The 25,373-nt window shown below is 31.9% G+C and overlaps 1 protein-coding gene across 4 annotated transcripts in view; it reads left to right on the plus strand.

Annotated features, from left to right (window-relative positions):
- The first annotated feature begins 2,013 nt into the window (after nucleotides 1-2,013).
- The window catches only part of LOC145058506 (putative fatty acyl-CoA reductase 4), a 64,657-nt gene continuing 41,297 nt past the window's right edge, over nucleotides 2,014-25,373 (plus strand). For 3 of the 4 annotated variants that reach the window (XM_079006401.1, XM_079006400.1, XM_079006403.1), the window contains exons 1-3: nucleotides 2,014-2,159; nucleotides 2,235-2,338; nucleotides 15,501-15,703. In XM_079006401.1, coding sequence (XP_078862527.1) covers nucleotides 2,081-2,159; nucleotides 2,235-2,338; nucleotides 15,501-15,703 — 386 coding nt within the window. In that variant the 5' untranslated portion in view covers nucleotides 2,014-2,080. Of the gene's footprint in view, nucleotides 2,160-2,234; nucleotides 2,339-15,488; nucleotides 15,704-25,373 lie in introns of those variants that run through there. The other variant, XM_079006402.1, reaches the window with a different exon arrangement.

Here is a 25,373-nt window from a genome sequence, read left to right on the forward strand (position 1 = left end):
TGAATCTTTACAAATATATGTTTTTTAAATATATCAATGATGTTGTTGTTAGCTATTATATAATAAATCTTATAATAAGTTGATATAAAGATTGTTTTTTTGAATCATATGATAATGTAGACATCTTTTAAAATTCTATAATCTCAATTGTCTCAGCGGTCATTACCTACATGTTATATATGAATAAAATTAAATATAATATATGGTTTAATGATCTATATGGCTGTTATTATGATTAATTACTTTTAAAAAGTTTATTTGCTTAAGATTTTTATTTCTATCATTATAACTATTTAAAACATCAAAGATTGTTTTTTTAAGTATTAGTAAAATTTTTGTATATAATATTATTTTTAACTATTGTTGTTGTAAGTTATTTAAAAGAATGTATTTGGAAATTCTTAATCATTTTAATTTGGATTTCAGAAATTTAACTTTTTTTAAATTTATTTGATGAATATTGTTAGTTTTTTTTATTGTAATTATTTAAAAGAACAAATATTGTTTTTTTTTTAAAAGATAACATTATAATTTTTAGTATATAATATTACTTTTAACTATTTTTATTGTAAGTTATTTTTAAGATACTTATTTGAAATTTCTTAATGACTATAAAAAATAATTTTCATGTTTTTTTTTTTTTTTTTTTTTGGTGAATTTAGGATTCACCATCCATATTTTCATTCATAGCTACAAATTTTCAGTTATATAAAGTGTATGACGTGTGATTAATTATTTTGATTATGAAAATGTGTGGGGGTTTCAAATGCATGAGATGTTTCTAAATTTATGTAAGGTTTCAAATGCATGATATGATTGGAAAATATATATATATATATATATATATATATATATATATATATATATATATATATATATATATATATATATATAGTTAAATAGATATAGATTACAATATGCCTACTTTTTTAAACATTCAAACAATAAACGCCATATGGTATTCTTTCTCTCTTGGATTTTTATAATGGTTACCAATGTCAATAGTGATTTCATAATTACCTAAAAAACCAATTTATGTAATTTGCAAAAAAAATAAAAATAAAAATAAAAATAACAATAAAAAAATCTACAAATCATCTTCCTTTTAAACATGTTTGTTTATACATAGCAACCAACATGAAGATTTTTCAAGCAAGTATTTGGTATTTGAATATTATTCGTATCAAATTTTAATCTAGATTCATTATCAAAAGCTAATAATACATGTCATAACAATATATTTTTACATTTTAGTCAAGTTTTATATTTTATTAAATAGAAGTTTAATTAAAATTTTGTATTTTATTTATTATCATGTATTAAAAATCAAACAAATTGTAATAATTGTTTCAATAAAAATAGATTGTAATTTAATCTTAAAATAGATAAGACTTAAGATTAAAGATTATTATGCATTGAAAAAAAAATTACTTATATTTTGGCCTACTGACAAAAGAAAAATCACTCTTGACACTTTACTTACGATTTAACCAACGAAACATGTTATTGTTTGCGGTAAACTGTTAATTAAGTTAAGTTGTAAGTAATAGCTGATTCCAATGGTTAAATTGCAAAAAATTAAAATAAAGAAAAAAACATAGAGCCAAAATGTAAATATTCTTTTACAGATTTCCCAAATTCTAACAAGCCAAATGTCCAGTGGACATGAAGATTTAAGTCGCAATGAAAAGCAACCACCAACTAGCTACTTGTGCTACCATCAATTATGTCCAATTCTACTATATTTCTTATCGGTAGAAAAAGAAAGTAAATGAAACAGAAATTCTTCCCTTGGTAATTAGTAGCCTAATTTTTCTATTAATGGTACGTTTTTGCATTTTACTTCTTATTACTTTCTTGGGCCATTACAGCTTGTGGACTTTTTTAAATTTGTTTAGTCGTGTAGGCCAATTATATCAATAATAACCTTTCTTTTGAACCACCATAATTAAGTATCCCACGGGTGGTTTGTGTAACAAGTTGTTTCCAACTGCAATTCATTAGACCAACCAACCGTTAGACCTATATAACATGTGTTAATTGTAAAGGCTATTTACTAGCTTTCTTCATCTGATATCTAATGGAAATGGAAAGCATTATTGAGTATCTTGAAAATAAAACTATCTTAGTCACAGGAGCTACTGGATTTCTGGCAAAAAGTAAGTCTCTCGCGTATTCAATCTCTCAACAGTAGAGATATGTTATAGTTTTTAATTTATGTTTATATACTGCAGTTTTAGTTGAGAAGATACTAAGGATACAACCAAACATAAATAAGCTCTTTCTTCTTATAAGAGCTTCAGATTCAAACTTAGCCATGCATCGGTTACACACGGAGGTACCTATAATATATCATATATATATGAGCGATCTGAATATGGGGTTATTATACATCCATCATTATGTGTGGAACCCATCAAAACTAGGTAGTTGTTAATAAAAAAAAACGTTTATTTGACGCTAGATAATAACCTACTGATTTCAATGTGATTTGTTTCTATCATAAAATAAATTAAAATCCGTAAAACCATTCCGAAGTCGAAACTATGCTTTTTTTTTTCATCTAAAAGAATTAGCACCCCATAGTTAAAACTTAAAACCTATTCCAACAAAAAAATGTTCTTTGCAAAAAGAAATATATATTTATTTAGATAGTTGCAAAAATATGCCACTCCTTTCTTTCTCACATTTCGAGATCCTCTCGTGCTTTTCCGTTGGAATTAAATTGAAATAACAACATAATTTTTTTTTAAATAACTTTTGTAGTGAAATAGATATATACTAGGTGTAAGATCCATGTATTACATGGGTTCATTTAAAAAAAACATATGAAATTCTAAAAATTTTAGAAATTTGAATTTATAAGAAAAAAATAAACAAATATTGAATTATTAAAATTAAATTGTTTGTTTTTCTTTTAAATTAAACAAATAATTTAGATAAATAAATAAAGGAAACTAATAGAACATTAATTTAGAAAATTTGAAATTAGAAGGAAGTCAATTAATAAAATTGATATGAATTTATTATTACATTTATTGTAATTAATTATTACATTTAAATATTATGTGGAAATTAATAAAATAAAAAAAACCATAAAATGCCATGTGGAAAAATATTAATTAAAAATAACCACAAAATGACATGTGCCAAAATCAATGAGAGTGTGACATGTGATAAAAAGATCTTCATTTATTATAGAGGATTCCAATCAAGTAGAACTGAACTGAACACAATAGGAAACATAGATCTTCGACTAGCAGTATCTATATTTTTTCCAAAAAGAAAAAGAATTGCAACAGTACAACTTCGCATAGCAGCATCATACAAATTCGATATCCATACTTTTGAGGGAGTTAGGAAAAGAGGAAACAAAAATTAGAGTTTTAATGTTTATCTAAAAGAGTAAATAATAGGTGTACGTTTATTTTTATTAAAATGATGTGTCATCCTTTCTAATAAATAAAGATTTTTTTTATTATACCTCATATTTTCATTTATTTTACCACATATAATTTTAAGGTTATTTTAAATTAATGTTTATTCCATATTTTATTTTATGGTTTTTTCATTTTATTAAATTCTAAATAGTATTTAAATATAATAATAAATGCGTATGAATTTCATTAATGAATTTTCTTTCTAATTTCAAAATTATTAAATTAAAGATTCATTAATTTTCTTTATTTATTTATCTAAATCTAAATTATTTGTTTAAATTTAAAAGAAAAAAAAACACTTTAATTTTTATAATTCAATATTTTCTCACGTTTCTTATAAATTCGTACTTCTTAAATGTTTAGAATTTTGTATTTAGTTTTTTATAAAATAAACTCATATAATACATAGGTCTCACATTTAATTAAATATAAAAAAAAATGTTATCAAAGTTTTATATTTATAAAATTGATTTTTAGTGTATCTAATCATGTAGCTGTGATTTTGAATCAAGTATCAAACACAAGGGAACTAGCTATGATTTTGAATAAGAAGATAAAACTATTAGTTAAACAAAAGAACATAAAAATAATTTGTGGATTTTGTTTAAACTTAATTAAACTTGAATTAACAACTAACAAACTAACAAACGACATCAAAGAATTTGATTAAAACAGTAATTTGAAAGTACTTTTACTTATATTCTGATTCTCTCCATTTTCTTATGGTTAACTTATTAGAAATGCAAAAAGATTTATATTATTGATTATTGATTCATATTTGATTAACTCTCATGGTCCGATTAACATACACTATTAATTGTAAAAACATTTAACACAATGTTCACGCAACTAACTATTTCAATAAACCAATTAAATATTTAAAATATGAAAGATTTGATTTAATGATTAATTTTAATAGTTATGAAAATTAAGCGAAGCATATAATGGTTAAGTAATGCTATCGTACACATTAAAGTCCCTAATTAAATCATTTAATCTTATGATTTGTTCAATCTCTAGTCCAAACAATTTATTGTTCATAAAAACCTATAGATGTAAACTATATTTAATCAGTCTACTATTACCAAAATCATATCGTAACCTCCTTTCGTATGATGGAGAAGTTCCATAGACCATCTCTCATTGGTTGCTATGAAGTGTAAACTATTTTTAATTAGTCTACTATTACCAAAATCATATCGTAATCTCCTTTCGTTCTAGGTGGTTTGGTTATGAAATACATGGCAATATTTTCCCATTTGCCTATGGGTAACGATAATGGTGCCAAACTACCATATGGTTTATGATGTTGAGTCTTAACTCTTGTGCAAGTCACACATTTGGCCATATACTTAGTGACATCAAGTTTCATCGTTGTCCACCAGTAATATAGTTTCAGATCCATATATATTTTGGTGCTGCCAGCATGGATATAGTAAATGGTTTTGTGAGATTCTTCCATGAGAAGATCTCTTATACCACCCATCTTTAGTATCTAAATTTTGTCGTGGAATACTTTCAACCCTTGGTTGTTTCTTCCAAACACTAACATTATTCCCATACATTCTTCTTTTCGGTTATCTCCTTCTAAAGCATCAATATTAGCCCTTTTGATACTTTCCACAATCGTCGAGACAATTTTAATTCTTAACTTTCTTGGGTTTTTCCTCTGCATGTTTATCTTTCTACTCAACGCATCTGCTATGAAAATTGCTTTACCAGGATGGTAAAGTATTTCACATTCATATTCCTTGAGTAATTCTAGCCATCGCCTTTGTCTGATGTATAAATCCTAATGATCAAAGAGATACTAGAGAGTCTCATGACAGTGAAAAGTTTACACTTCATTTCATAGAGATAATGCCTCCTTATATTTAACGCATAAACAACTGCTGCCAACTCTAAATAATGAGCTTGGTAGTTTTGTTCTTGGGTCTTCAGTTGTCGTGATGCATATGCTATTACTTTATTCCTTTAGGTCAAAACACATCCTATCCCAACTCCAGATGCATCACTGTAAACCTCAAAGTCTTCAACTCCATCGGGTAAAGTAAGGATCAGTTCTTCACGCAACTGCTTCTTTAGTTTCTCAAAAACTTCTTCATGCTTCTCACTCCATATATAAGTAGCCCCTTTGTGGGTCAAGGCTGTCAATGGAGCATCTGTTAAAGAGAACCCTTGGATAAACCATTGGTAATATCCAACTAATCCCATAAAACTATGAATCTTAGTGGGACTTTTCTTTCTTTCCGACTTCGTCATCGCTTTAATCTTTGCTAGATTGACCTTTATTCCATTTTGGGTAACCAAATGACCCAATAATTTCACCTCTCAGATTTAGAAATGACATTGGAAAACTTTTCATACAACTTCTCCTTCTTTAGAACTTCTAATACTTCACGCAAGTGCTTGTCATGCCCCTGCTTGTTCTTTGAGTATATTTGAATATCATTGATGAAAACTATTACAGATCTATCGAGGAATGGTTTGCAAATTCGATTCATCAGATCCATAAATGCTACCGAAGCATCGGTTTGTAAAAATCTTGTTCTCTCACCTTCAGTTGATGATATCCTAACCAGAGATCTATCTTTGAAAAGTAGCTAGCGCATTAAAATTAATCGAACATGTCATCAATTATAGGCAATGGATATTTATTCTTCTATGTTTCTTTATTCAACTCTCTATCGTGGATGCTCATTCTCATGGTTCCATCCTTCTTCTCCTTAACGAATAGCATAGGGGCTTCCTAGTATGATGAACTAGGTCTAATGAAACTTTTGTCCCACAATTCCTGAAGTTATATCATAAAAATTACTCGCCCTAGTTCATTTACACGACATTTGTGTCAATACACCATAAATGGTTCTTTTCTAAAGGGATTTACTCTAACCATCATCTTTCTAAAACACATTCCAGCATCTTTCACACTTAGCCAATTCATTCCTAGCACCATGTCTAAACCATTTGACTTAATGGGCAATAATTCCTTGTGGAACTTATTTGCATTCAAGTCAATGATGATGTTTTTCATGCAATCACTAACAGGTATTACCACTAGCAACTTCTATTGGTAAGTAAGTTTCTAGTTTGCATAGAGGCAATGCAAGTTTTCTACTAAATTTATGAGAAATAAAGAATTAATTTTCTCTCGAATCAAACAAAATATTGGCAGGAAAATCATTTACTAGAAATGTACTTGAAGCGACATTTTCTTCTTCTTTTGTTGCCTCAAGGGCCATCTTGAATGCTCATGCATTTGGGTTTGGCTGCAGATTTGGCATTGTAGCTCCTTTTTTCTTCAGACAATAATTCTTGAAATACCCTTGTTCTCTACACTCAAAACACACTTTCTTGTTAGAGGTACATTCCTTAGCATAGTGACCCATTTTTCCACACTTTAAGCGGGCCACCACTTCATCACATCTCCCATAATGCTTCTTCTTAAACTTTTCACACCACTTCACCCAGTTGTTACACCTAGACTTCTTGTTGTTGGGGCTAAACTTCAAAAACCTACTCTTCTTATTGGACCTTGAATATCCTTCAAAAAAAAAATTCTCTCTCGTACAAGCTTTTTCCAGACCCTTATCCGTTATTTGATTATCCATATTCTTAGCCGCCTAGAAGGATGCTTACAAGGTAGTCACTTACTTCACCTTTAGGACATAATATGTTGGCAAACCATAATCAAATTTCTTTATCTTTGAAAGTTCACTAGGGACCAAGTATGAAACTAAATTCATCTTTTTAGTGAAAGAAGCAACATACTCACTGGCCTTCTTCTTTTCTTTCTTCAGATTCTAGAACTCATTATTAATTTCCAAAAGGTCTCTTTCTGAATAGTACTCTGTTTTCAATTGTTTCGGGAATTTTTCCTATGACATATTTATCTCTTCTCTATTCGGCGTAGTCTCAATAAACATTTTCCACAAACTTAACACTCTAATCTTCAGTTTTTTGACAACGAAGGCTGTCTTCTACCGGTTGATGTAGTTGCAACTCTCAAATACGATCTCTATTTCAGAGATCCAGTTCATAACAATCAATTGTTTTGGGTACCCATAAAGACTCAGTGGCTTGGCAACCATGAAGTCCTTATACTTTCATCCATTTGTATCATCCCTGCATCTGCATTTCTCCTCCTAACCACTCATTGTTCAACTTGATCAATGGTTTTGCTATAGTTTCCTTTTTCCGACTGATATTCATTCATATATGGTTCAACAAATGGAGCAGCAGTTCTCTTCTATTCTCATGTTGAAGTCGTCTTATTTCCTCTATTTGTTGGTCTAACATAGCCTGTATCATAGCATGGACTCCCACCATCATGAAACGTTTAGGTGAAAGTACAACTTTTGGTGCACGTTTAATTAAACACTAAGGTTTAGGTTGTCGATTTCCATTTTCATTTCCCAATCCGCTACATGTCCTCACCATGACTCTTTGTACACCAAAACAATTTATTAGTGTATAGGAACATGAGTATATCATGATAGGGTAAGTTTTGTTTAAGTTAGACACATAAGTCCTCCTTATCACATAAAAACGTTACATGCTAATACTAATACAATAATTATACGTTTAGAATCATGTACACATAAAATTTCCTTTTTACAAATAATGGTTGGCAATAGAACTCAAATCTTTTCAAGTAATATCAATCTAGGTAGGCAACTCAAGACATGCTATAATATAAATCATTTAGCACTTAATAGCATATTAGGCGTGTGTAAAAAAGTAAGCTAGTACTCATATCAATTTAGGTGTACAACCTAAAATATATTAGAAACACACCTCAACATCGTCACTTAGCATTCTAATTTTATATCTAGAATTTAACAAAATTCTTAGTTCGCTTAAGCTAATGTTCTGATACCAACTGTGACATCCCAATTTTCACGGCTAAATAAAACTTTTAATTTATGCTTATTTTAAAATAAAATACTCTTTTACAAAATATATTGGTGCAAAATTTATCCCAAGACATTTGTAAGAGGAAATGAAACACATTTTCAAAGAAACAGTTTCATTAATATTAAAAACTTCGGATGTCAACCCTAATATAGAAACATAAGCATAACTTAGTCACTATATGTCTTACAACTATTTATTGTAGTAATAACCTTAAACACCATAAATCTCTCAAAAATTTAAGATCATTATGCATGTATCTTCATACCATTGCCTGTGATTTAAAGAAACTGAGTGAGTCAGACTTGAGAGTCTAGTGAGTACATAGAGTTTTCAACCCACAATAATATAGTTAAGTCTTTTTAAATTTGTATTTCACGCCAGAAAATTAACCAGATTATCCATTCCCATTATTCTCACTTATAATCCAAAAATGATGATCTTTACTACCCAAAGTAATTTAAGTATTATAATAAAATAAATAACTATTCAAATATTTCAATACCAAAAGGCCATTGGCCTAGCTGTAAGGAGTGATCATCTAATTTGAGAGGTCATGGGTTCAAGTCTCAATTGAGAAATAAGTGGTATATATGGTAGTTAGACTAGATTAGTTTTCCGTTAAAAAAAATCAAATATTTGAATTAAGCAAGCAAAATTCTATCAAGCTACTTTATCTAAAAAATAGTGCATATGATAGTTAAGTCTTTAAATACTATGTATTTATGTGTAATATGAAAGTAACTAAGCACTTACCTTGTAAAAGGTGGATGATTGTGGGAAAGTTTGTCTTTCGTCTGACACTTAAATTTCCCTTTTAAACAACCTACATAAAATTATTACTAAGTATTAGTCGTCGTTTTATATTTCTAGAAACTATAATTACACTATTTCAGATTCCTCAATAATCCCATTGGAATATCGAGTTCTTTAAAATAAGTAATGATCAGGTAAGATCATTTTAGAGGTAGAATCCGTTTAGTATACAAAGTATATTTTTTTAGAAAAGGGAAAACGACTTATATGGGTAGCTATGTTTCAAAATTATTCAAAAAATATCATTCAAGTTTGGTGTGCTCAAAAAACGCCATCCAAGTAAAGAATTTGTACAAAACACACCAACGAAGTATATTCTTTGTTCAAATTTGGTCCTGTGGTAACTGGCAATTACTGGTAAAAAATAAGTAAAGGAAAAAAAACAAGAGGAAATGACTCAAAGAGGTAACTATGTTTCAAAATCGTTCAAAAAACACCATCCAAGTAAACTATTTGTACAAAAAACACCAACAAACTATATGTCTTGTTCAAATATTACCCACCGATAACTAGCTCTTGCAGGTTAAATGATGACTTGCCTTAACTATTATGACATGGCATAACAATTATTGAAAAACAATAAATGATATATTCCTCCTTTAAAGCTCGATTTAGGGTTTCTTCATTAACAAATGAGTTCTTCTTCACCTATGATTGCTCTTCTCCTTCTAACCTGATGATCTCGAACTCAAGTCCAAAACTCTAATTCTTGACTTAAGGCAAAAAAGGCTCCTTTACCCCTGCCTTAATGGGCCTCCCTCCCCCTAAGGCCCAAATCCATAAAAAGCCCCAAAAGGCATCCAAGCCCAATTATAAGGCCTCTAAGGCCCAATATGGCCTAAGAACCCCCAACATGGCCTTAAACCCAATAAATGACTTGCTATAATCAGGTGGGCTTGAGGCCTAAATTAAACAAGTCCATGCATACGCCCAACATATGCTGAAGCCTCTACTATTTGGATGTCAAGCCAGTACGCCCGATGTACTCCTAGCATACTCAGCTAGGGTCAAGAACCACAAATCTTCTAAAGGCTATAACTTCTTCATTCTAAGTCCGATTTCATCATTCTTTATATCCACGAGAGTCAATTTAGGCATCAGACAACCATACCGAGGGTCTAAAGAATGACGAAATCAGACATGGAATGAAGAAGTTATGGCCTTCAGAAGATTGGTGGTTCTTGACCCTAGCCGAGTATGTTCGGTGTACGCTAGGAGTACGTCGGGCATACTAGCTTGAAATTCGGATCGTAGAGGCTTCAGCGTATGTTGGACGTATGCATGGACTTGTTTAAGTTGGGCCTTGGGTCCACCTGATTGTAGGAGGTTATTTTTTGGGCTTAAGGCCATGTTAGGGGTTCTTGGGCCATATTGGGCCTTAGAGGCCTTGTAGTTGGGCTTGGATGCCTTTTTGGGCTTTTATGAGTTTGGGCATTAAGGTGAGGGAGGCCCATTAAGGCAGGGGTAAAATAGCCCATTTTGCCTTAAGTCAAGAATTAGAGTTTTGGACTTGAGTTCGAGATCATCACTTTAGAAGGAGAAGAGCAATCATAGGTGAAGAAGAACTCATTTGTTAATGAAGAAACCCTAAATCAATTTTTAAAGGAGGAATATATCATTTATTGTTTTTTGAATAATTATTATGCCATGTCATAATAGTTAAGCCAAGTCATCATTTAACCTGTAAGAGCCAGTTACCGGTGGGTAATATTTAACAAAACATATATTTTGTTGGTGTTTTTGTATAAAAAGTTTACTTGGATGGTGTTTTTTGAACATAACAAACTTGGATAGTGTTTTTTTGAACAATTTTGAAACATAATTACATCTTTGAGTCATTTCCTCTTGTTTTTTTTCCTTTACTTATTTTTTACCGATAATTGTCGGTTACCAAAAGGTCAAATTTGAACAAAGAATTTACTTCATTGGTGCTTTTTGTACAAATTCTTTACTTGGATGGTGTTTTTTGGACACACCAAACTTAAATGGTATTTTTTGAACGATTTTGAAACATAGTTACCCATATAAGTCATTTTCCTTTTAGAAAATCCACTTTTAACACCTCACTAAATCTAACATTGACATCATTCCCTTAAATAGATCGATCAGTATAACAACTGGAATTACTAATAAATCACTTTTATATAAACAAATATCAAGTTCGACTAAATTATATTCATTTGTTGACAAGAAAATTTATATTGTCAACTGATGAAAATACGTATTTTCTAGGAAATGCCTAGCGACAAACATGAGTGTTATAAATAGCCTCGAAATCCGATTTCTTCTTTTGTTTACATTGTTCTCTTTGGTAAATTCTTTGTCTTTGTTGTCAGAACCTTTCCGCCTTTTCCATCTTGTACTCTTCATAAGGTTTCCACTTACTCTTCTATCTCCGATTCGTATTGTATTTATCGTCGAATGATAAACACACCTGGGCCTTTTTTTACCATTGTTTTCTAGATCCCAATCCTTTATTGAATGATGGTTTCTATAGTTGTCGCAACCTACTTGTATGGCATGGAGTCTATGGTTTGCATTCTTCATGTATTGACTCAATTTGTTGAGCTTTGTACTTAATGCCGCCAATCCATTGAAAATTTGTCTCACTGATCTCCCTCTTAATGAACCTTCTCTTGTTGTGTGTTCCATTGTAACAAATGCCTTGCAAGTTTGTCAACTAAATACTTTCTATCCGTAAGAGTCTTCTTTGTAATAGTCCCTTGGGAGCCTACCAATTGTCTTCTACAAATGTTTCCCCATTGTAGAAGGTTTGGACTACTTGTTGTGCATTAAGATCATGTTGTGGGCTATTTTGATGTAACTCTTTATATCAGTCCCATGTTTTGAATATTGTGTCCCCCCATCGAGTTGTTAAAATAATTAAACTTATATCTTCAGCTTGGCGATTTTCAAAGGTGGGTTAAACTGTTGGATAATTTTGTACTTGAGATCGTCCCACATAGTAATATATAAAGTCGATAAGGATTTTGACCCATTTCTTTGACGCATCCTTAAAAGTTATTGGGAAGACTTCTAACATGCTTGTACCCTTCTTCGCCTCTAGAATATTGAAATAAAAGGCGGTCTCGATCATTTCCTCTTCATGCCTGTGGGTGTCTTTATGGTCTTTTCTGAAGAAAAAAAATATAAAACAAACGTGTTGTGGGTGTCTTTGTGGTCTTTTCTAAAGTGGATGCTAAAATCATTAAGAAACTGAAACAAAATATAAAACAAACGTAAAAACGAAAAAAAATGAAAAATAAAATAAAAATAGAATCCCAGTAAACATGTTGTGATAGGTAAGGAGTCGTGTCGCGAATACTAACAAAACAGAAAAATAACTTTATGTGGGATAGATCTTAAAAAGGATGGATTACTAATGGCTAACTAATCTAAACAAAAACTTGATGTGTGGTTAACAATTTTTAAAATAATTTTCAAAGTTTTAAATTTCAAAATTTGATTTTATCACAACTAGAAAGTAGCACACATTACGCAGTATACCTAATCATGTAGCAACATAGTTATGTAAAACTAAGTATCTAATATAAGGGTAACGTTTCTGATTTTGAATCAGAAGATAAAACTTTTAATTAAACTATTGAACATAAAAGTAATTTGGGGTTTTGTTTAAACTTAATTAAACTTGAAACTAAAACAAACAAACTAGCAGACGAAGGAAAAGAACTTGATTAAAACAATAATTTTATAGTAATTCCACTTAAATTTCGAATCAACCACTTTTCCTATAGTTGATTTATTAGAAGTGTAGTGGATTTATATTATTAATTGTCGATTCCTATCATGATTGGCTATCTTGGTTTGATTAAGTAATACTATTAATTAAAAAAATATTTAACACCACGATCATCTAATTATTCATTCCAATCACCAATTTAAATTTTAAATTATGTAAGATTTGATCTAGTGATTAAGCTCAATGATCGTAAAAGTTAATCTAAATACATAATGGTCATCTAAAGTTATCTTACACATTAAAGTTCATAATTAATCATGTAACCTTATGATTTACTTAATCTCTAGTCATAAACATTTATTTTCCATAAATTAGTTAGGATACAAGCTTATATAAACAGACTAGTCATTTAGAATATAAAACTCAATTTTACGCAATAAAAATTGGAACTTTAATACGCAAGGATTTGCGATCAAACAAACCTAATAAAAAATAAAGTTTATAAATCCAAACTAACAAATCAAACCATAGTATTAAGGTTCATCTACATCTAACAGAAAACAACCATATTGGAATTGCTAAACAACCAAATGATTAATTGACGATTCCACTCTTTTGATCTTCGAAACAACACTCTAATCGTGTTCTTTATCTTCAAATTCCCTTCTAGTCATCTAAAATCGTAATATGACTTCTCTAAAGTTACTAGCATAAAGCATTTTGAGGAGGAAATTTATTTATAGGAATAAGAAAATCCTCCGTTTTGCGTAGCGACTATGGGTTTCGTGTCGATTATCGTATCATGTTCGCGTTCCTATATAACTTTGGGTCTTTTTTGCGGTGCTTTTTGTGATGTGTCGAAGCATGTCCTCGGTGAATTTGGAAAGATTTGAACTTTGATCTTTATCATCTCCATTAAGCTCTAATCATTTCCTTTTACTCATCAGATGCATATTTATCTATATTTATCCAATTCAAATCATTACCATTATCATTTATCTTTATATCAGTGTTGCAGAAATCAGCCTAATCGGCCGATTAATCGCTAATCGAACCTCTACCAATGAGATTTATTGCTAATTGGTCACTACAATCGGGTTTGGGTAATACGGACCTAATCGGGCCTAATCAGACTTCATCGGACTTAATCAGATTTAGTCAACACAGGTCAAAGTTGAACCTAATCGGCCCTAATCGGATCGAATCGCCGATTAATCACATTTTTTGTAGGATTAAAATTAGATTTATAAATTTTTGAATAATTTTATTAATAATTAATGGTCCCCGATTAATCTCTAATCGCTAGTCCATCGATTAGCAGCCGATTAGCGATTTTTGCAACCATGCTTTATATATAACATTTAAGTTCAATAGTATTAAGATCATCGCCTAGTATATATATATATATATATATATATATATATATATATATATATATATATATATATATATATATGGGAAAAATGAATCTGTGACTGTCATGTATGTAATATTAGGTATAGAATCATCAGAAGCGACTTCATTTTGACTATAAAAAACAATTTTTTTCATTGATAGCTTCTTTCTATTGCTTTTGAGCTCATATTATTTTTGATTTCATAATTTATCCTCAACATCTATGTATTTTGAATGTGTTGTTTATATTAGACCTCTAGTAGCCTTCATAACTTTCTTTAACACCTACCATATGTATACTTGCATTGTTCTATTTGATGTGTTATGGGAATAAGTTTATTGGGTTTTTAATGAATAATTTCAATCTTTATTATAGTTTTCTATATTAAATTTGAATATAAAGACTTATAGGTAATTGATAATGTATCCTCGTACATGGTTTATGGTGCAAAATTAAATATTTAAAACTCCATAAAAATATGTACAAAACCTATCATCTAGTTGTATAGAGGATACAAGAAGGATTGTAGAGAGATTTTATTGAATTTTGTTAAAACTATGTATTTTTGATGGTTTTATACCTAATATTAGGTACATAACAGCCACAAATTCCCTAAGCCCTATATATATATATATATATATATATATATATATATATATATATATATATATATATATATTAAGGCCATATCACAAAAAAGTCATACTTTTAATGGGTTCTACACATAATCTTAGGTGTATAAAAGTTTCATATCCATTTTTGTGTGTGTGTGCACGCACACACACACAAACATATATATACATATATATATATATATATATATATATATATATATATATATATATATATATATATATATATATATATATAGGAATAGGATTAAATGAAGGCACTAATTGAAATGAAAACATGAAGAGAATAGTTTTATGCTATTATTTTGCTATGAATTTTATATATAGTTTGTGTCATTATTCATCTATGAAGATATTAATAATTATAGATTGATGTTCACATTAGAAATTACTATAATACTACACATATACAAAACTTTATATAGCAAAATAATAACATAAATGTAATATGTTCATGTATTTCACTTTATTTAGTGTCCTCATTTTAACCATATAAAATATGTGGTATATTAGAGTTGTATTGAAATGTTTACAAATGTAGTTTACTAATGATTGTTTAATTGTTATATTATCAGTTAATTTATGTATAGATGTATATATAGGTACTCGACAATGACCTATTTATGAACATCAAAGAGGTACACAAGACAAATTTTCAAAGATTCATATCTGAAAAGGTTATGCCTGTGGCTGGTGATATACGACTACAAAATTTTGGAGTGACGAACATTAGTTTGTTGAATGAAATGCGGGGACAAGTCAATGTTGTTGTAAGCTCGGCTGCTACTACCAAGTTTGATGAAAGGTATTCACATATATCCATAAACCAACTTTTACATATATACATATCTTTGCCTAATTAAGTGTCTAGAATATTTGCAAAAGTATAATGACCTTGTCACTGAGGTTGAGGAGGTTTCTAACTCGATATTTTATTTGAGATTTTACTCTCTTAGTTATTCAACTAGAATGTTTTATTCCATTATGAAGCTTTAAGATTATGTTTCAAATACCATTAACTTCTATGAATATTAAAAGTGACATGCAAGATTGGTAGTGATCATAAAAAATAAATGGTACAAGAAAGAATCTAATCCATGATAATTGATCTTTGTTTTCAAGTTATAATTTGATTCCATGTTTCAGTAATGTTGTAATCTATATTAAAGTTTACAAAGGAAACAACTGCTACAAAGAAGTGAGAAATACGATATACTAAAGATCAAATTCCTAAATATATGGCACATTATGTAAAGTGCATCATTATTTATTTACTATTTGACCCTGTAGATTACAAGGATCTAAAATCCAAAGAAGCATCTAGGAAATACGAAGTGTAAACGTGAAAAAGAATATCAAAATGTTCTAAAATTCTCAACTCTCCAGTAGTCTTCCAACCAGATTATAGGTTATGTGACAACACAAAGGAAGATCCAAAGGGAACATCATCCTTGAGATCTAAAATTAATCCCCCCCCCTCCCCCAATAAAGCAAGAATCCAAACCCTCCATAAAATCCACTTCAAAATCAAAAATTTGTTCTCAATCAGGGACGGATGCAGAAATACACAGTAGGTGTTGCCGCAGTTGAAAAGGTGTTGCTGGTGCATGAAAAATAGGCAAAAAACCAAAAAAATCGAAATGTTTTCCATTGTGTACGAGAAAACTAGGTGTTGCCGGTTCCACACCGAGACACCAAGTAAAACTGTCCCTGTTCTCAATCAAACTTGATCAAGAAAAACCAAAATCGAATCAATCAAAGGACCATAGTCACCACAGCAACAATCTCAACTTGCTCAACACAATGCCTAAAGTAACATACCCAACTCTAACAATCCTTTCCCAAGCATCACAAAACAATATAGTTTTGAAAATCACTTTTCTTTTGATTGATCATACTAAAATTATCCTTTGTTTTATGATCTAAATAAGATCATAAAACCTTTGAATAGGCATGAGAATGTGCTCAAACATGTCAATCAATACCAAAACCCCCTTGACATGTGGAATAAAACAATAACTGTAAATCCTTAAAAATTATATATAATATGAATTGTACAAAATTTTGACTTTTTAGATAATCCTTTCACTTGAATTGGAACACAAATATGTACTGTTCATCGTTGTAAAAATCACTGGAATATGAACTTCTGCATTTGATCTTGAAATCACTAGCCAAAAAGAATTGTAAAGCTTCATGAAATGTGCCTCAAATCCGAGAAAATGCCCACTTCATTTGAACTTGATCCATAAACATGGCTTCTTTTCATCATGAAAAGAACCAAAAATCTGATGTGTAAATATTTATGTTGATTCACACATCACATAACCACGTGAATGATTTTGAAAAGTTGATCAAATGCATTCGTTTCAGAATATCCGATTCTTAATTCTGAATTCACGATAATTTTCTTCAGATTAATCATTCTTTAAGCTTTCGGATAAACAAATTAAACCATCGCTAGAAACAGTTTATGGATCAAATCAAACCGCTTCAGCAACATCACTTCATGAAATTCCACAAATTCATGAAATTCCACAAATCATAAAATTTTCGACAACGAGTTTGATCACGCTTCCAATCTCATCATTTTCTCATATGGTTTCATTGTGATTCAGAATCATCACAAATTTGATAAAATCTATTTCACTAACCGACACTTGAATGATAATATGAATCACAAATTGATTCAAGAACTGATGTTCAATAGAAACTTGGAACTGACTTTGATCAATTAGCAAATAAACATGATTGAATCCAGATCGATCGATTGAGCAAGAATAAATGAAATCGGCTCAATGAATTAAAGAATGTGTTAAATTCGAGTTCGGTATTTAAGAATGAATGATTTGCGATTTAGAATTCAGATTGAGCAATAGGATCAGATTGATCAAACCACTAAAAACAAATTAAGCGTGTATCAACAAAGAAGTTCCGAATCATAGACGTCGTAAGAACGTGAAAGAACAGATGAACTAAATGATTCGCACTGGGCTTTTTGAAGCACAATAAAAATATCAATGAACAATAATGGATCAGCATAATGGTCCAAAATTGAATTGGATTACAACAGATTTATAGAATTAGATTCGATAAAAAAATAATGATGAAGAGTAACTTGAATACATGAATTTGATTCCAAGAGCTTGAAAAATTTCACCAAACAAAAAATATCTTAAATCGATTATGTTGAGAATTGTGAAATCGAGATCGTTCTATCTGCTTAGATTTTCATGGTACGACTCTGATACCATTTGTTAGTATATATAACCAAGATTTGACATGTGGAAAGTAAGAACAACATAGTCATAAAGATATGATTTAGGTGTTAAAGTTGCATTCGGTGTTAAATCTCCTTCTTTTTGGAAGATGTTTTTCTCAATTTCGGAAGGTAATTGCGTTGAAGTTAACGAATTTGTTTTGGGTCCTTATAAGTTTTGAAGCTTTTCGGATTGGACTTTGTGCATGTTGTTCGATTAGTCCATGTATTTTTAGCTTTCTTTATTTTGGTTCCCCCCCTCCTCTAATTCATTTGAGCAATGCATCATTTTGCCGCTAGTGCATTTGTTAGCATGTCCTATTATCTTGTTAGCACAAGACCATTATGGCATGACTGAGTGTCACTAACATTTTTATGTACATATGTTAGAATACATTTTTTATACAATGATTGGTTATTTGAGGTGCTTGAAGGGAATTATAATTTATAGGTTTTAACTTGAAGGCTCTTTGGATTATGTATGATTTGATCGATCATTATGAATCTGTCTGTATTGTTTCATAGAGTTTGATACCAAATTTTGAGTTTTGTATTCAACTTTTATGGGACAACCACTTAGTGAAACTTATGACTGCACTCCTTATTTGCTTGTTTGTTATTAAATAAGAGATTATTTGATGGATCTGTAGCAACAAAGATCAGAGATTAGTTATTCTTGATATGTACTTCTGAGTGATGTTTAGGTTTCATGTATGATTTGGATGGTAGTGTATTATAACTGATAGGTATAATTCATTATTGTTTGTGTTTGTCACTCATTTCGAAAATAAAAAAATGTGTATATATTGGAAATATTTTATATTGCTTTGTAGGCTAAAAAAATTAATCATTAAAGCAGGTTCATCTGAGATGGTTTTGTAGAACATATTATAGATCATCTAGTTTTGTTCAAGAATTTTGTACCAATAGGTATTTGGTCCTAAGGCGTTTCGTCGAAATACATTTGATATGAAAGACATTTGTGAGAGATACATTTTTGTTAGATAATGTATTGATTCATTCTCAAAAGGTAATTACATAAGAATATATAGAGAATACCTAAATCCTAATGGCTAAACCCTAAAGAGCTTGGGCCTAAACCCTAATCACTAACATCCCCCCCCCCCCCCCCCCCCGAAGTTTGATCGGGTGGAGAAAGTTAAAATGGAAAAAAAAACATAAAAACTAGATGAAGATAGCGGCATCGATGGTGGTAGAGCTCTAACAATGGCGGCTAATATCGACTGCTCATCTGAGGAGAAAAGAAGAGGTAGACATAGGTGATTCTGTTGTAAAAAAGAGAAGACTGACGGCAGCTATGATGATCATGCAGCCAGTGGCAGAGGAGTTCGGAGAAAGGAAGCAAGAAAGAAAGAGTGCTCGAGTTGCGACGAACGGAGCCAATTCCGGCGAGATCGGCAACTGCAATGTTGATAGAGAAAGAAATGACTACAGATTAGAGGCTTCCTGACGGGGAAGGTGGCATTGGAGGGAGGCAACAACAACATCAGAAGTGGCTGAATTGGAAAAGAGATCTGAAGAAGTGACCAGCCGAGGAGGAGGCAGAAGGCGCATATACAAGGGTCATCTGAGGAGGAGGTAGAAGTAAACGAGGCAGCGGAAGAAACCAATGAAATAGCTCTAGTTTTGTGTCGGTGGCTATTTTATTATTCAGGCGGAAAAGAAAAGAAAAGGAAAATTGTGGAACATAATGAAGGCATCTCTGATGACTATTAGAGAATGTTGTCGGAAGTGGAAGGTCGTGGCTGTGGGTTGTGGTCAGCAGCAAAGTTTTAACCTAGAGCTCTGATACCATGTTAGATAATGGATTGATTCATTCTCAAAAGAAAATTACACAAGAATATACAAAGAATACCTAAATCCTCATGGCTAAACCCTAAAGGCCTTGGGCCTAAACGCTAATAACTAACAATTTTGTTGTGCATTCTAGCTTGCTTTGAGATTGATCAATTTAGTTTTATAAGGTATGTCACTTGTTTAGTTTCGACCATTTTAGGATATAATGCAATTTTGTTCTGAGTCATGGCGATGTCGAAACTCGAGGCAACATTTTCACTATTTTGAGTTTTGGACATACTCTTATTTGACTTTAAAGGGGTTGCTTTTGACTTTACATTGGAGTTATCTATTCTTTTCGGGTTGTGGGTATGTTGGTATCATTTGTAGTTTTTGATACACTTTGTTATATATACACAACCATAAAAGAGTTGCCAAAAATTTGGCTTTTTTGTTTCGAGAATATGGGTGCATTGTTATCAAGGTGGAGTGTTGTTTTTTGGTTATACATAATGCTTCCTATATACAATCGTTCGAGAATTTATAAATCTTCAAAAAAAAATTGGACAACTCAAAATCGCCTCTTATTGGCTACTCGAAGTAGCCGTTATTTGTTTTTTTGTCGATCATACCATATTTGGCACTTCCTGACCACTTGGTCACCAATTGAAATAACGATTTTTTTTGACAAATATGGCCACATAAATTGGGCACCAGAACTATCGGCCAAGTAGCCATTTTTTGTTGCTTTCCTCTAAGTTTCGAGAATTATGTCATTTTTGGGCTAGTCTTTCCTCCATTCTCTCTAGTGACTCTTTGAAGGCAAACTTTATTCTTTCACTTTGGCCACTTGAAAGTGATTTGTAACCATGTTTAATTTCTTATCAATAATATAAATCGTCAGTTTCTCCTTGTGGATGTACATAATCTCCAATTGTGGAACCATGTTAAATGCTTGTGTGTCATAAATTTATTGTTTTCCATTTACATTTGTTTTATCTTAGAGTGTACACGTGTTTATGAGTCCATGTGTTTGATATCTCTTTGGGATATGTTTGGGTTGCTAAGTGTGACATCCCCAAAATCACGGCCAGAAAAGACCGATTTCGTTTATGCTTTATAAAATCAGAGTACTTCTTTTTATAAAAATATTGCGGAATTTGTTCCCAGAAAAATAAATGCGTTATCAAAACATTTTCGAAGAAACGTATTTTATTCATTTTAAAACTTTTGGGATGTCATTGTCAATACAGGAACATAAGCATAAACGGAACTTACAATTATTTACACTAGTGATCTACATCTCTTTAAATCTCTCAGTGTAATGTCACTTCATATCAACACCTGTGATATAAATAAACTGAGTGGGTCAGGTTGGGAAACCTGGTGAGTACATAGGGTTTTCAACCCACAATAATATAATTATTATGTTCAATCATCAAACAATTAACCCAATTACCCATCCCCATTATCTTATTTATTCTTTAAGGATCTCCTCTAAGAATCAGCTATTTCTCGTTCATTCATTCCTAAGGATCATCCTAAGGAAACAACATGAAGTCCATTGTTGCCAATGACACATTGGTTAAGCGCAACTACTAATCTTGTCACTTAGGCGCAGCTGCCAAAATTGTGACATTTTCTATGAGGTGCTTCTGCCGGTATTGACCTTTAAACGCTACTGTCATGGTCATAAGGCTCCCCATTCGGCGCAGCTGCCGATACTGTCCTTAGAGCGCAGCTGCTAGGTCGTTTACCATAGATCTAAAACATCTACGGGTTGTGGCGCAGCTGCCAGTGCTCATCTATAGGGTACTAGGTCCACTGCTGCCAATGTATACCTATAGGGCACTAGGTCGATGCTACTAATGTCCCTCTATTTCAGCTTTTATCCCTCGTCATTCACCTACCCATGTTTTGTCCAACATATTTTGTAGATATAAAATACTTTACACAGTTTACATCATTTAAAACATGTATAAGAATCTTTCACCAGCATAGACAGCAAGTATTCAGACAATATGCACACATAGCACGTAATTAATAATAAAATACTTCATATTTATGTGTAAGATGAAAGGGACCATGCACTCACCTGAGTAGGTGGTGACTCAACACTCGAACAGCGCTTCGATACTCTCAAAACAATTTCCTTCGAGAAAACCTAGTATCAATACTACTAGGGTTTAGTCTAACGATAACCGCGACAAACTAATAGTCTAGCTATTATTATTATTATATAAGCGTTAAATAACACTCAATATAACTCATAATAGCCCAAATACTCATTATAAGTTCCTAATAATGTTACTAAATTAAAACATAAGCTATACTAAAGATAGGGTAGGTACAGCTCACTTATAGCGGGTTTTTCGCAAAACCGGGCTTCGCTGGAGCAGCGTTCCCGAGCCGAAAGGCTCTTTTCTCGGGACTCTGGGAGCCTCGGGGCTTCCTTCGGGTGCTAGGAGGTTTACCTAGGCTTTTAGGGGGGTTAGGGAGCTTAGAGAGAGAGAGAGAGAGTATAGAGAGAGAAAGAAGAAGGTTGAGGGGTGAGAAAATGAGGGAACCCGGCACCTCTATTTATAGGGGAGAAATCTGATGGACTCGCCGAGTCTGAGTCATGACTCGCCGAGTTGGTGCATGTGGCAACCTTCTGGTGGTGCCACGTGTCCAATTCTGGTGGTGCCACGTCACCCCCTATCGCTTATCAGCCTTCGAACTTAGAAAAATCATAAATTTCGCATACGAGCTCCGTTTTCGACGTTCTTTATATCCACGCGTAGGTAAAATCAAGATCTACAACTTTCGTTTACACTCCGTCGGCTAATTCTCGACCGATCTCAAATTTAACAGTAGGAGGAGTTTAGACTGTTAAATGACCGCGAAGAATTCGTAACTCCTTCATACGAACTCCGTTTTCGTCCATCTTTTTACCGTTGAGTTCCTATTAATGAGATCTTCAACTCTCATTTAGGTCGCGTAAGCCAAAAACCGCTCGACCTAAAATTCGAGTTTCGGGCCGTGCACTGCTAAGCCGAATCTTAGAAAAATCATAACTTCCTCATACGAAGTCAGATTTGGGCGTTCTTTTTATCGACGCTCTTAGTTTAACATATTATACAACTTTCGTTTAGATTGCTAAGGCTAAATCTCGTTCTAGCGTAAATTCACTATTTACGCTTCCCGGTGCCGTGCCGGTTTTGCCGTAAAACTTCGACGGGCCATAACTTCTTCGTTATAACACGGATTTCGGCATTCTTTATATGTATGGAAACCTCGTGACATATACTACAACTTGGTTAAGATTATTTATTCTAAATAATCTTTTGTCGAAAAGTCATTTTCGACCCTTATTGCCTCTAAATTGACTAGCCCGGATTTGCGGGCGTTACACTAAGGTAATCATTTGGAGTGCATTTGGAGCTTTCCTTAATTCCACGGTTTGCTAATTTTTGATAGACATCAAGTGTTTGATAAAATGTCTGGCTTATCTTAGAGTAATATTTTGCCTACCATATTACATCACCATATGTTGAGTTGATGGATGTCATGCTATTTCGGGTTGCACTCTTCATAATTAAAAGTGGTATATGGATGGTGATTTTGGTATATCATTATTGAAGATGACATTATAGGCATTTAAACGTCTATGGTTATGTAATGTCCCAAAACATATGTAAATTTTTTTATTTTAGAAATCATTAATTCCATACATCAGATGTCTCAAAATCAACCATGATATAGTATACCAAAATCATCAGAGTAAAAATAGTCATAAGTGCATAATCATGAGGGGGATGTTGTGCGATCACATCGGGCCCTTATTTTCATACCGGAATTTCATAAAACCATTAACATAAAACCATAATCACAAAGCTTAGTGAGTTTCCCAACGAACCACATACCATACATACAGTTAGGCCCAACCCTAGGGTATACTCCAACCCAACATCCAATCATGGTTCCAACCTTTTGGTATATTTCAACCCAAACATGTAATAATGGGACTAGCCCTGGGGCTTCTTTCAACCTAAAAATACAATCATGGGCCTAACCCTAGGGTTTCTTTCAAGCCAAACATACAAACATGCGATGGGTTTTATATGTTACAAAAATTTATTTTTGGCGGAAAAACATAAACCCTAAGTTCAAATTCACTCTATAGGATCTATGTTCTCACTATGATTTGCAAACAACTATTGAATACGAAGAACCTTGGAAGTATATTACTATTTTCATAATTATTAAAGGTTTATAGAAATTACATACCTTTTGTTTATTATAGTAAATAAACAATTATTCCTTCTTGATATCACATTAGAAAGCAAGCACCAGAAATCTCGTGCCTCTAATGGTTCAAAACCAAACCCTAGCAAATTGGAAACTAAAGAGGAGAGAGGAGGAGAGGAAGGATTTTTGTTTCTACCTCTTGTAGAAGGGATGAAAGAAATTGTGAACCCTTAGGAGGGTTGATATAGGTGACTAGAAGACCTGGATAAGGCATGTTTCTTTGGATAAACCTTTTCCCTTTTGCTTCCCCCTAAGGCATCCAAGTCTCCTAAGAACCCAAGAAAAGCTCTAGAAACCCTTTAGAAACCCCATAATCATCTAGAATTTCGTCCCCCCTCCTAGGGAAGTTCTAGAATTGGTTAATGCTCAACTTTTAAACATTGTCATATTTAGTCCTTCCACTATTAATTAATCCAATTAATCCCAAAATTAATTTCAATTAATTCTAAATTAAATAATACTATTTCTAATTAATATATTATTATTATAATAATATATCAATAAACTATTTGTTTTGATTTCTAATTAATTTATTAACCATATAATAAATTAATAAATTAGACTCTCTCTCTATTTCTCTCTCCCTCTATCTCTCAATCTATATCTCTTTCCAAAAACCAACCATTGACTAGGTTTGAGGGCAACCCAAAAGGACTTTGGTAATAATTCAAGGTTATACTAATTTAGTTAGTGGCTTAGACACCTACTCCAACAATATGGGCTCATCCCAAGGGTATATTTTAACCCAATCATACATGCAAGACTCATAAGGACAAGTAGCACCATACAAAACACAATCCAGTGGGTCGACATTGGTAACTTTGACCCATAAGTATGGTGAGAAAACTCACCTCTCAGTCGATACTCAACTGCGGCTGCTCTCGGTGCTAGAAATTATGATGCTAAGCACCACCTATATTGTTATACTAGGTAAGCCCTTAGCTCTTCTTTGAAAACTATGAGTTTGATCAAAAGTCAACTCAACTCAAAAGTCAACGGTCAAAGGTCATGGTCAACGGTGAAACTTCTCACTTCAGCAAATCACCACACTGTGTCATCAAATCAGGACAAAATAGTGGATCCATCCCTAGCTGCCACAGTGTGGCGATCTAATGCCACATCATGGGAA

The sequence above is a fragment of the Lactuca serriola genome, chromosome 6, assembly GCF_051521515.1.
Source record: "Lactuca serriola cultivar US96UC23 chromosome 6, Lser_US96UC23_V15, whole genome shotgun sequence".
Taxonomy (NCBI): Eukaryota; Viridiplantae; Streptophyta; class Magnoliopsida; order Asterales; family Asteraceae; genus Lactuca; species Lactuca serriola.